The sequence below is a fragment of the Bos indicus x Bos taurus genome, chromosome 4, assembly GCF_003369695.1.
Source record: "Bos indicus x Bos taurus breed Angus x Brahman F1 hybrid chromosome 4, Bos_hybrid_MaternalHap_v2.0, whole genome shotgun sequence".
NCBI lineage: Eukaryota > Metazoa > Chordata > Mammalia > Artiodactyla > Bovidae > Bos > Bos indicus x Bos taurus.
In genome coordinates, this window is record NC_040079.1 from 62,278,419 (window position 1) to 62,292,118 (window position 13,700).

Below are 13,700 nucleotides of genomic sequence, written 5' to 3' on the forward strand. Positions count from 1 at the left end.
GAGTGGAAATTCTAGGTCTGGAAATGGCAACCTATTCCAGTATTCTTGCTTGGAGAATCCCATGGATAGAGAAGTGTGGTAGGCTATAGTCCATGGGGTCGCTTAGAGCTGGACACAACTGAGCGACTTCACTTTCACTTTTCACTTTCAGGCATTGGAGAAGGAAATGGCAACCCGTTCCAGTATTCTTTCTTGCCTGGAGAATCCCAGGGACAGGGGAGCCTGGTGGGCTGCCATCTATGGGGTCGCACAGAGTTGGACACGACTGAAGTGACTTAGCAGCAGCAGCAGCAGCAGCACAGACAGAAGCACCTTGCCTACTACAAGTTAGGACACTAATGACAAATGATTTCCAGTGGTAGCGTGTATACATGCATGCTCAGTCATGTCCGACTCTTTGTGACCCCATGGACTGTAACTCACTAGCCCCTCTGCCCATGGAATTTTCCAGGCAAGAATACTTTTCTTTGTTACCATTTTAAGCATATGAGAATATATAAAATTTTTAATATGCTATGAGTGGTAGACAGATAGCATATTAACTTTTTATATGTTCTCATACACTTCAAAATGCATAACAGAGAAAGGGAGTAAGCACAGTAATAAACAGTATTTCATTCCCTAACTATCCCTTGATGTTTTTCAACATTGTTAGAAAATGATTATAGGAATATATTCAATTACTAATTAAAAGTACAAGAAGGCTAGGATATCTAGGATATGGAAGTTTCAGATTAATAAAAGTTAAATTTTTCTTTTAAAACACCAAATACAGAACTAGTTCTCTTTTAATCAAGTATTAAGCAGTTTTTAGAGGCTACAGAGCAGAAAAGTCTTGAGCCTTGTTACTTTCATGCTTTTATATCATTCATTCCTGCATGATAGAAGAATAGCGAAGAGGGCAGAAAGGGACGTATGTCTCAAGTGTCAGTTTGCAGAATGGAACAAGCTAGAGGTTCACCATGTGGGTGGCAGCCATGGGGAAAGAAGCTGTAAACCTACTGCTGCTGCTACTGCTAAGTCGCTTCAGTTGTGTCCGACTCTGTGCGACCCCATAGACAGCAGCCCACCAGGCTCCCCTGTCCCTGGGATTCTCAAGGCAAGAACACTGGAGTGGGTTGCCATTTCAGCTCCGCCTCTCCTCTGTGAACAGAATATTTATATTTACTGAGGAAAGTAACAATCCTGCCTTTTTTTCAGAAAGGTCTGTTGTAGGGCTTTTGATTGCACATTTTTGGGGTTTTTTTTTTTTTTTTCTTTTGCTCGTTTGTTTTTTAATGTCCAACCAAGCTTTGCAATCTCACATTGTGGACTAGTTATCTAGTGACCAATAATATTACATCAGAATTAAAGTTGTGTTCTCCTTGAATTATACTATAAAATGAGCCCCTTGCCATTCCTAATCCTGTTAGATTACTTTACATAGATGAAAGTTTCCCTGCTTTGTTGATCAATTTTTTGTTTTGTTTTTAAAATAGCTTTATTGAGGTGTAATTCATATAATCTACCCATTTAAAAAGTGGAACTCACTGATTTGCATATACTCATAGAGTTGTATGTTCATGTAATCAAACGTAATCAATAATATGAAGGAATAAACTACAGATGCACAAATGGAGAAACCAAAAAAAAAAAAAAAAAATGCTGTGCTAAGTGAAAGTAACCAGAGACAAAGGACAACATATATTAAAATGTAAGTAAAATTTCTAGAAAAGGCTAACCCATAAAAAGCAGATCCATGGTTGTGTGGCATTAGCAGCGGGGATTTGTGGGAACCAGAGTTTAGGACAAATCTGGGAAGGGAGTGTTTGAAGGTAATAGGAAGCTTCAAATCTAGATGGTGGTGAGGGTTGCACAACTGTATAGATTTATATTAAAAATCACTGCACAACATATTTATAAAGTGGGTAAATTGCACAGCATATAAAATATACTTCAATAAGGATATGACTGGGTGACTGAACAACAAGGATTTTGGAAGGAAAAAAGACCAAGCAAATACTCATGAAGAGAGACCAAGCACATCATACCCCAATAGCTCTACTGATAACTGAGGCCTGGAAGAACCTTTGTTTACGTGGATACTAGCTGTCAATATTTATCACATTAGAAATTATAGTGGAGAATTTTTAGATATCTTAGTTATTCAATATAAAATAACAATAATAAGCCTGTATGTTAACAAAAAGAACAAGTTGAATGGAAAGCACAACTGTTTTTCAAAACAAGAGAAAAATAGTGAGAAGGGAGGCTTTTTTTTTCCAAACATGTTTACCAATCTGTTTAGTATCTGGCTTAATAGAAGATAGCCCTTTCTGTTTCTACTTCTGCCTTCAGTCTGCTGCAATATCATACATTATATAACCTCTGGAAAACTCCACTGTACATTCAAGAGAAATGACAGTGAAAAAACAAATAATATCTTAGTATTATCGGGAAAATAGTTTTCATCTTAGAGACCCTTACAAAGGGTCTTGGAAACTCCCGGTGCCCTTTGGGCCATCATTTGAGAACTGCTGGTCGAGATTTTACTCTAGATCATTTTAATGAGATTGCTTAAACTGTACTGTCATTAATCAAATAGTCTAGGATCAAGCTTTTTGGGAAAACAGGATCAAAAAACTTTCTAAATATAGTTTCAAAGCATAGTGAATCCCACATTGTATAGACTTGGCTGTAACATATAATAAAGTAAGCAATCAACATGAGACATTGCACACTACATCAGTATTTACTTGTTGAATCTCAAGCATTATTCTAGATTTATCAGCAAGCAGAATAAATAAAACATTATTACATATTGTCAAAACAGCTGATTGTTACAATGTTATTTTCTTTTATTTTGGCCAAGTGTTCTATGGGATCTTAGTTCCCTGACCAGGGTCAAACCTGTGCCCTCTGTATAGAAGCATGGACTCTTAACCTTTGGATTGCCAGTGAAGTCCCAATGTTATTTTCTAAAGCTACTGTTTTTGTTACTGATTCAGAAGTTTCCGTTTCACATTCATTTACATCTTTCTCCATCCTTTTTACAATAAAATCTCCCCTTTTGTTTCTGTATTTGCTTCTAAAATAATAAAGTATTATTGAATTTTTCTAAATTGAAACTTGATATAATAATCTGAAAAATGATGCTAATTTAAATATATGAAATTCAGTTATTTAATGGTCATTTGACAAAATGTGGTTAATTTCACCTTAATTAATATCTATTTCAAATGTGTCTCCCAGTAAAGGATAAGAGTACCATCAGTCAGCTTATGGACCTGTTGCTGATACTGCTAAGTCACTTCAGTCGTGTCCGACTCTGTGCGACCCTATAGACGGCAGCCCACCAGGCTCCCCCGTCCCTGGGATTCTCCAGGCAAGAACACTGGAGTGGGTTGCCATTTCCTTCTCCATATCCTATCAAATGATTGATGATACTCACTAAAGAGGTAGTAGTTCATTTAGAAAGTCTCCAAAGCTTTGAAGCCATCAAATACACCTCTCTAGACTGAGATATACATTCCGTGTAATGTGATTTAAAACTCAACAAAAATCTAGACATTTATAACCTGAACTCAAAAACCATAGCTTAAGTACTTACTTTACAATATCTCCTTCAAGAGCAATCACTCTCTTAATGATCTTCTGTTCTGGGTTTTTAGGGGACCTAGAAAAATAAAGTTATATAATCAGTTATGTCTGTTGTTTTGAGAAAATGGAAATAAATATTACAAGAAAATAAGCTATATTAAAGTCATTACAGGACCCTTTGCAACCATGACATGACATCAGTCCTACTTAAGTCTTCAGTGAGAAGGAATTATCAAAGTACCTGAAGGAAAGAGGAGTCATGAAACAAATCATTTCAGATATTACCTCCAAATGGTAGTATTTATACTTTTAGTTTTAGTCTGTCTTAAGGATGATCTAATATTCTATTTATGTAAACATCATCTTAACTTTTTAAATACTTCCAACACTAATATATTCTACTCTAAAAAAATAAACCTGAGTCATAAAATTAAGCTTCAGCTTTGAGTCCCTTTTTGAAGTTTTCATTTTGATGGGCTAATTTTCTTCTTCAGATGTGGATTTCCTTATCTTTAAAATGGATACAGGGTTGTGCAAAGAGGATCTTGGGAGAATTACAAATTAAGATACTACTATTAAATTAAATGAGGCAATGTATATAAAGCAACTAATTACATAAGAAAGTAATGAGGCATTTCTTAAATAACATACTTGTTTCATTTTATTTAAAATAAACAAAGGAGTTTGATTTTAAAAAGAAAACACTGAAGCTGAATTATTTTGAAAAAACAAAGAATTTGGAGTCTTTTTTGTTGTTTTTTCCATGTTGGTTTATTTCTAACAAAGCACTTGGACCAAGCCCACCCAGGAGAGAGGATATCACTTCCTCAAGGACTTGAAGTTTGGGGCTATTCTTAACCCCTTGGTTCCTTGCCACATTTCTTAGTTAAAGCTGCTCTGTTTCTTGTGCTAAAGGAGTAGTTGTGGAGGGGCAGAGCCCAGCTTTGCTGGAATCTTGTCATTGATACTAGCATTATTCTATCAAAACGCAGAGGGGACAGTGTTTGAGGTTCCTGTAAGCTCTGGGTTTTCCTTCCTCCAAGAAACTACCATCTTTTTGATATAATATCGGACACTCCTGGAGGGAGAGGCAGATGGAGGGAGAATCCGGGGTCTGAGTTTTAGGAAAGCTAAGGCACAAAAGGAGGAAATTATTTGAAAGTACACTTAGGTTTAGCCATGTAAAGATTATGTAATATAGAGTGCTAAGGTAAGGCTATTAACAGTTAAAGGAAACTGATACATTCTGATATGCTTAATGTGGACATCATTTATTTTAACCTATGATTAATAGCTATGGTAAATGTTACAAGGTAATACTATTTAATAAATACTCCCCTCCCCTTCTCTTTCCTCCTCCCTGCTCACTTTGTCTCTGGGATCCCTCACTCTGGGAGAAGCCATGTCTGTCCTCAGCAACCTTCCTGTGAGTGAGCTTAGAAGCAAATCCTTCAACAGACTCATAGATACAGAGAATAAAAGAGTGGTTGTAGGGAGAGACAGGCGTGGCGACAGATTGGTTGAAATAGATGAAGGGGATATAGGGGTACAGATTGCCAGTATCAAAATATATAAACCACCAGGATCTAATATATAGCACAAGGAATATGGTCAATAATATCATCATACTTTTGTATGGGGACAGATGGTTACTAGACTTATTGTGATCATTTCCCAATGTATGTAAATGTTGAATCACTATGTAATACTCCAGAAACGAACACAATATTGTATATCAAACACATTTTTTTAAAAGTAGATCCTTTAGCCTCAGTCAAGTCTTCAGAAAGTACAGCTGTAGCCAACAGCTTCACCGCACCCTCATGAGAGACCCTGAGCCACACCACCCTCTGAAGATGCTTCTGGCTTCCTGATTCCTAGAAAATGTATGAGCTAATGAGTGTTTTCAGCTGCGGGAGGTTGGGGCACTTTGTTATAGAGCAATGGTTATCGCAATCTTAATATGTCCAATTTCCTGGCAGTAACATTTTAATTCTTTTGATCTTAAAAGACCTATTTCAAAAAACATCTCACACGTCACATAAATGATCATTTAATATGGATTTGAAAATCAGCGATAGATAAAAAAATAATTCCAATTCAAGTTACATTTTGAATTGAATTACCTTTAAAAAGGAAGCTAAATGCAAAAATACTAAAAAGATTAAATACATTCAGAATTTAATACCTCATTAAGGGAAACATGCAGCTTTAATAAGGTGTCTATTTCACACGATATATTGCAGAGAAAAGAAAATCATCTGAACCACTTGTGGCTTAGATGTCATACTTACTGACACAACTTTTCACTAGATTGATTATTAACATTCTTTATTTTAAAATGGAAATTTGATCAGAGTTTTTGAGTGATCTGTCCCCTTCATGAAATGGAGTAAATCTACAAATTTAATGTCATTCATGTATAGCTAGAGTGAGGGATCTGGCCCATTCAAGATGATGGAATTCATATTTTCTGTGCAAAGTTACTTATTGACATTTAGGAAAATTTGCCCCCATGTCTCTCTGTTTAACCAGAAATGTATAAAAAAATTTTCAGCCTCAGTGATCATTAAAGAATTGTACATTAAAACAACAGGACACTGTTTTCCTGTTTTTTTCAACAAAGGAATAGTAATAATACCATTAATGCAATTTGTTATTGAGTGTTTAGGGACACGGGTACATGTCCTAAAGTATATGATCATGTAACATACCTTTCTGTAAACATGTCAAGATTTTATACTCTCTTTAACATATCACACTTTTAGAAATTTATTCTTATGAAATAGTTGTGTATATATACAAAATTTTAGCTACATGGATTCTGTCTATTTTTAAAGAGAAAAAAATCAACAAGATTGTTATAGTTCATCATATAATAAAATATCATTCAAACATTAAAGATGTTATAAAAGAATTTTTAATGATGTGTAAATATCAACAGAATATATAGATTAAACATGCGAGCACATGTATACCTGTGATGGATTCATTTTGATATTTGGCAAAACTAATACAATTATGTAAAGTTTAAAAATAAAATAAAATTTAAAAAAAATTTAAAAAAAGAAAAAAAAAAAGAAAAATGTATGTGTACCATGACTTTGCATCAGTAATTATAAAAAAGAAAATGTGCATGCAACTGTACTGGGAAAATTTAGGAAGGATATAAAACCAAAGTGGCAAGCATAGTTCTGTGTGTGATAAAACACATGTCCAGATTTTTGGTTCAGAGTACTGGAAAATCCATTAGAAGAGGACAAATGTTTGTATCACATGACACTACCTGAGAAGAAATGCTCTAAGACAGGGGTGAGAACTGAACTAATTCCAAGTCCCCCATCTAATATTGATGCAATGTTAATACAAAAAGCAACCTTTAACAGCATAAAACACTACTTATGCTGACAAATTTTAAGTTTCTGAGATATGTGCAAAGTATTTTATATTTTAAAATAATCTATATATTAAGATCATGAGGCAAAACAGAATATACAAAGTAAGCTACCTATATAATTAAAATTTTATAAATTACCACTTCAAACATATCTATAAATTTTAATGTAATATTAGTCTCATGAATCTAATCATATTATGAACATTAATCCCATTACTGCTCAATATCTATATTTTAATCATTAGGCTGCTGAATGCATTACAGGGACGTAAGTAGACATGTTATGAGAGTTATTACAGATTTACATTGTGAACTTCCTTTTGTCTGCATTTTCTTGGCCACTTGCCTATCTTCTAGAAGTGTGAAGGATAACAAGTGAAGGCTTACGCCTTACTTTAGGGGCATGATGTGTACTGACCAATAAAATTTGCATTTAAATTTGAAATTTAATATTTTCATAATAAACACAGTTTTATAGTATTTCTTTCTGGAGCCTGGATTTTAAGCATTCTGCTCTATGCTGAAGATTTAATTAGGCAAGTTTCTCCAGAGGTTTGGACAAGATGCCTAGAATGGTCTCTCTACCATGTAGGTCTCAGTAGATCAGTTTGATGTGGCAGAATTTATCTCTAATGAGAATGGTAAAGGGAAAAGGTAAAGGGTTAGCATAGTCATAATAAGATTTCTGTGACACTTAACATTCTTGAACTTCATTACCTATCTTAAGAGAAGTGTTGTCATTTTTACCCTGTGATAAGCCAACAGAGCCATGTCTTCGGTCTCATAATCTCTGTCGCTGATTTCATGTTTTTCATGTTTCCAAAAGGTTGTAATTTGAATCCTGTTTGGAACACTGGGAAGGTACTCCGGAATACTCAGGAGAGCCCCCGTGTGTTCTCAAGAATAGGGAGATTAGCAAGTGTACCTACCCTCTCTATTCCCAAACCCAGGGCTCATCCTGATGTCAGATCTCTAAGCATGCTCACCCTTCTCCCATTAATAGTAAAATTCTTATACCTTTCTGGGTGGGTTGTGTAGATTTTCATATTTAAAAGCATCAAGATTGCCCCAGATTATTTTAGAATTAACTTCAGGATTAGAAGTTACCATGGCATATGCCACAGAAAGATCTGAATTTTAACTCTTCATTAATGAGATAAAAACTAAAAACTAATATCCTGGGGATGGCTTATATTTCATAGGCTTTTTTTTTTAACTGTCTAAAAGAATGTGTTATTGTTTCACTGCTAAGTCAGGTCTTGACTCTTTGCGACCCCATGGACTGAAGCCTACCAGGCTTCTCTGTCAGGATTTCCCAGGCAAGAATACTGGAGTGGGTTGCCATTTCCTTCTCCAGATGGCCATGCATTAAATTATCTAACTTTACATCATCATAATGATAAAAAGTATTGCTGTTTTAATCATCAAAATGAGAATTAAAAGTCCACACAACAATAAAAAGTTACATTAAAAAAATCATAGCAAATGATAACATCTTTTATTTTTGTAATTTTATTTTTTTATTTTTTTAGGAAGATATTGAACATTTATTTTACAATGAATGCCATGTTATCTACCACATAAAGCATCTTAACTGTACAGTATATTTTATAAATATGTTATAGCTTGAGTTGTCTAATAAAAATATTGCTCCCTTATGACTCATTGTTTTCATTATCTTTAAACTCTTTTACGGTTTTCTACTAATGTGGGTATCCAGGATTATAGATCGATTTTTGACCCAATTTCAATCTTTTAAAATAGGAATATTTAACCAGTTTGAGTGTGGTAACTCAGCAGTACCTGTATCAATCTATTTTATGCCAATTTTAATGCTTCCTTGCTGTCTTTCACCACTGCCCCTACAATTTGAATATGTCCTCTCTATTTGCAGCATTTATTGTCAAATTTACCTACAGTGATCTACTACATAAAGCTGTAGGTACTGATTTTCCACAGGCAAGATGTATTTAAATAAGGTTTCAATCCACTACCACCCCAATCAATAATTTACAGTTTCCTTGTACACTACTAGTATTAGCATTACAGACAAATTTGCTACTTTCCCACTCCTATAATTAAAACTAGAGGAAATAAAACTGTACTACTGGTTTTCCCATTTTGTTAGGTTAACATTTGATATGCCTTTATTCTACAGGTTCTGTCCACAGTGACAAAGTCCTTTTATTTTACATGTTTAACTTAAGAACATGCATATCTTTACACGCTAAAAATAAAGCAGTATTTTTTTTGTTTTACATATTGAACATTTAGCATGCCTTTTAAGCTTATAAAGACATAAGCTGAAATTTTAGACCCAGTTTACATATTTATGTTTGCATTTAGTTTTATAATTCTATATAACACTGTAACCTTAAGGCCGTTTAACTAAACCTTACCACCAATTCTTTTATACCGTTGCCTCCTTACTCTTATTTTAATCCATGTTTTTTGTTGGATGCAGTACATCACTTAACAAAGTTTTCAATGGCAGTACTTAAAAGATATACTTTCTCAGCCTCTGCATATCTGTGAATGCTTCCCATTGCCTTGGTACACAAATAACTTGTGAGGACATCTAATTGGTTCAAAACTATTTTCCCTTAAAACCATAGATGGGCTTCCCACATGGTAAAGAATCCACCTGCCACCAATGAATGAGGCAAAAGAGACAACTCTTCCATCTTTGGGTGGGGAAGATCCTCTGGAGGAGAAAATGGCACCCCACTCCACTATTCCTGCTGGGAGAATCCCACGGTCAGAGGAGCCTGACAGTCCATGGGGTCGTAAAGAGCAGGATAAGACCGAGCCTCTGAGCAAAAACTGTAGATATTGTTTTCTGGCATTTACAGTTGCAAGGGAAAATTTTGAGGTCAGGCTAACTTTCATCCTTTTATAAGTGGCTTGTCTTCTCTGGGATACTTGTGGACTTTTTTTCTTTATCCTTCCAATGGCACCCTGTGAGCCTTTTCTACTTGTAGATCTAGTTTGTTAACTCTGAACATTTTTCTTCAGTTAGTTCCTTAATTACAATTTGAGCTTCATTTGCTTTGTCCCCTGTTTCAGGTATTCCTATCATGCGTAGATTTTATCACCTGGACAGGTCATCGAGGTCTTCCTTCTTCTCTTGATTCCTTTTTCTGTTGTTTTTTTTTTTCCCTGCATGCTGTGAAAATTTCTCGTTTTGCATTCACTTCAGTAATTCGATTTTGTGCCCCATCAGACTTGAACATTTCTGTTCTCTCAGCTCCCTCACATTTTTCAAGTGCTCCGACAAGAGCAATTTTTATCATTAAGCATAGGTCTTTAAGCTCTGATGCGATATGATACTTAATCCTTGCTATCTCTTCTGTTTCCACCGCTATACTCGTTTCAAGAGGCGGCATTTTCTCAATTAGCTGTTTTCCTTTGGACCTGCGGTATCAGGACCTTTTGAACAACTCTTCTGAACAATGGCACCAAAAGGGAAAGGTGTTTTGATTAACGAACAAAACAAACGTCCAAAACGGTTCCCCTCTACATCATCTCTATTTTTGTAATTTTAGAAAATGTTGCCGGAGTTTGACATGATTTTCATAGGTTACAGCTAGAAAAGGCCTATGAATGTACCTACTCTTTTCCTGGCAATATTCAATCTCACTCATTTTCCATGGCCTAAGAACTTCTGCTTTTGTGTCATACAAAAGCATGGACTGGCGGGCAGTAGAAATGGAGTCCATGATCATGGTCATGGTCTACCTCTGGTACAGACAGCAGCTGACTGTAGGCAAGCTACATAACCAATGTGGGTCTCATATTCAAAGAGATAAGGCCAGATCAAACCAGAAGCCAGACAATCAAACCTAGCTTGTAGACATCTTTCGTTTGGTCCATACATCATTTATTTCTGTACTTTTAAATCTGGAGCTGGCCAAGCAAACAAGAGATCTCACATTTCTTGTTCCTCTTAGACAAATACAAAGATCTAGCACCCTAAAACCCACATTCTGGCATGAAAGGGAGTCCACTGGATCTGAGAAGCAGATCTTGAGGATTTGCCACAGTGCCAACAGTTTGTTTCATGTGGGTTTAAGGGTCTGAGGACATGTGAGTTTGGGAACCTCTAGAAATCCTGACAATTTCTTCTACCTCTATCATCATATCACAACTGAGAAAATATGTATGAAATCTCCATCAGAGAGTCTAACATGAATTAAAATGAAAAGAAAGAAATTCAAGTCACTCAGTCGTGTGTGACTCTTTGCGACCCCATGGACTGTAGCCTACCAGGCTCCTCAGTGCATGGAATTTTCCAGGCAAGAGTACTGGTGTGGGGGAGTGGGTTGCCATTTCCTTTTTCAGGGGATCTTCCCAACCCAGGGATTGAACCCGGGTCTCCCACATTGCAGGCAGACGCTTTACCATCTGAGCCACCAGGGAAGCCCTAACATGAATTAGGTTCTCAGTAAATCTTAGTGCCATCTCTTTCTAAAATAAATTTCTAAAGGAGGTCAGTTAACTGAGCACAAGAAAATCATTAGGATCCTCTATTTTTAAGAGTTACATGGATTGATTTATTTCTTTCATAAATGCTCCACTGATTTCAGTCAGTTGCATTAGAGGGTAAGAATGGCATTTTAAAGGTTTGGTCACATTTTATTACACAATTAACTAAAGAAACACGAAACTAAATATAATTGTATTCATATTGGAAAGTCACAGGTCAGTTTTAAATTAAATGGGTATTATCTGATAAAAATGAATAATTTCCATGTTGGATTCTGTATGCTTGCTTCACTATCAGTAGTAGCGTGAACTTTGTGCATTCAGCCCCTTTTATAATGATTCGTTTTCTAAATTCAATGCAATTTTATTAATTAGTACTCTAAAAGTTTTTACTTAGGTCAGCATTTCAGCTACATTTTTGCCGCTTGCAGACTTCTCTTTGTATTATGTAAGTCTTTAATATTTAAACAAAAGAAACTATCAAGATCTTTTTATTGCTCTTTGGGTTTATTCTTGAAATCTTCACAAGTGTGAAGCCTATGACTACAGATAGAGTTTCACAAAGTGTGTGTGTGTGTGTGTGTGTGTGTGTGTGTGTATGTATAAATGCAATCCCTAATAATTACTCTTGTCCAGATACTTCTTAAAATGCTCCAATCCAAGGGCCTCATTATTAGAAAAGTGAAGTAAAGAAGAGGTGGCAAGAACCCAGGTAAATGCTTCAAATTTGTCTGCTATAATACCATATGGTCTTGCATAGGAAATATGTCTTAAGGAAAAGGGAAAACCTGGGAAAGGATCATCAGGAAGGTGCAGAGGGTTGTTCTATATATAGAAAAACCTGGTGAGAAGTGAGTAGAATTTCAGAGCACTAAGGCCAGTGCTCCTGGGCAGGCTTGTTTCCTGGGTGGGAATGGAAGAAATGGCTTATTCTCTCCAAGTAAACCCCACCCAAAACAGGCTCCTGAGCAGTCGGAATAGACTCCTTCAGAGACTCCTGATAAAATCTGTATGCAGGTCAAGAAGCAACAGTTAGAACCAGACATGGAACAGTGAACTGGTTCCAAATTAGGAAAGGAGTACATCTAGGCTGTATATCGTAACCCTGTTTGTTTAACTTAAATGCAAGTACATCATGCAAAATGCTGGGCTGGATGAAGCACAAACTGGGATCAAGATTGCAGGGAGAAAAAGAAAGATTGCAGGGAGAAATATTAATAACCTCAGATATGCAGATGACACCATCCTTATGGCAGAAAGCAAAGAGGAACTGAAAAGCCTCTTGATGAAAGTGAAAGAGGAGAGTGAAAAAGCTGGCTTAAAACTCAACATTCAAAACACTAAGATCATGGCATCTGGTCCCATCACTTCATGGCAAATAGATGGGGAAACAATGAAAACAGTGACAAACTTTATTTTCTTGGGCTCCAAAATCACTGCAGATGTTGACTGCAGCCATGAAATCAAAAGACACTTGCTCCTTGAAAGACAAGCTATGACCAACCTAGACAGCATAATAAAAAACAGAGACATCACCTTGCTGACACAGGTCCATCTAGTCAAAACTATGGTTTTTCCAGTGGTCATGTATGGATGTGAGAGTTGGACCATAAAGAAAGCTGAGCACCAAAGAGTTGATGCTTTTGAACTATGGTGTTGGAGAAGACTCTTGAGAGTCCCTTGGACTGCAAGGAGATCCAACCAGTCCATTCTAAAGGAAATCAGTCCTGAATATTCATTGGAAGCACTGATGCTGAAGCTGAAACTCCAATACTTTGGCCACCTGATGAGAAGAACTGACTCATTGGAAAAGACCCTGACGCTGGGAAAGATTGAAGACAGGAGAAGGGGACGACAGAGGATGAGATGGCTGGATGGCATCACCGACTCAATGGACATGAGTTTGAGCAATCTCCAGGAGTTGGTGATGGACAGGGAAGCCTGGTGTGCTGCAGCCCATGGGGTCGCAAAGTTGGACAGGACTGAGCCGAACTGAGAGACCTCCAGAGATTTCAGTCAGAGTTCGAATGATCCAAGAAGGTAGCAGCAGGAACAAGAAGTTTATGTTTCAGATTTATGACTAACAATTTCTTACACAAGTAAATACATTCTAAAAGTACTTATGAAACAACAAAGCGTGAACTTTAAACAATTAAACTGTTGTTATTGATAAACATTTTCTTGGTTATATTTAAAAGTTGTCCGGCTATCACTTACTACAATTAGAAGACATTTAATA

The 13,700-nt window shown here is 36.2% G+C and overlaps 1 protein-coding gene across 2 annotated transcripts in view; it reads right to left on the reverse strand.

Annotated features, from left to right (window-relative positions):
* Positions 1 to 13,700, reverse strand: part of IMMP2L (inner mitochondrial membrane peptidase subunit 2) — a 956,056-nt gene that overhangs the window by 296,967 nt on the left and 645,389 nt on the right. For both annotated transcript variants that reach the window (XM_027539552.1, XM_027539553.1), the window contains exon 5: positions 3,590 to 3,655. In XM_027539552.1, the coding sequence (XP_027395353.1) occupies positions 3,590 to 3,655 (66 nt within the window). The remainder of the gene's footprint in view (positions 1 to 3,589; positions 3,656 to 13,700) is intronic.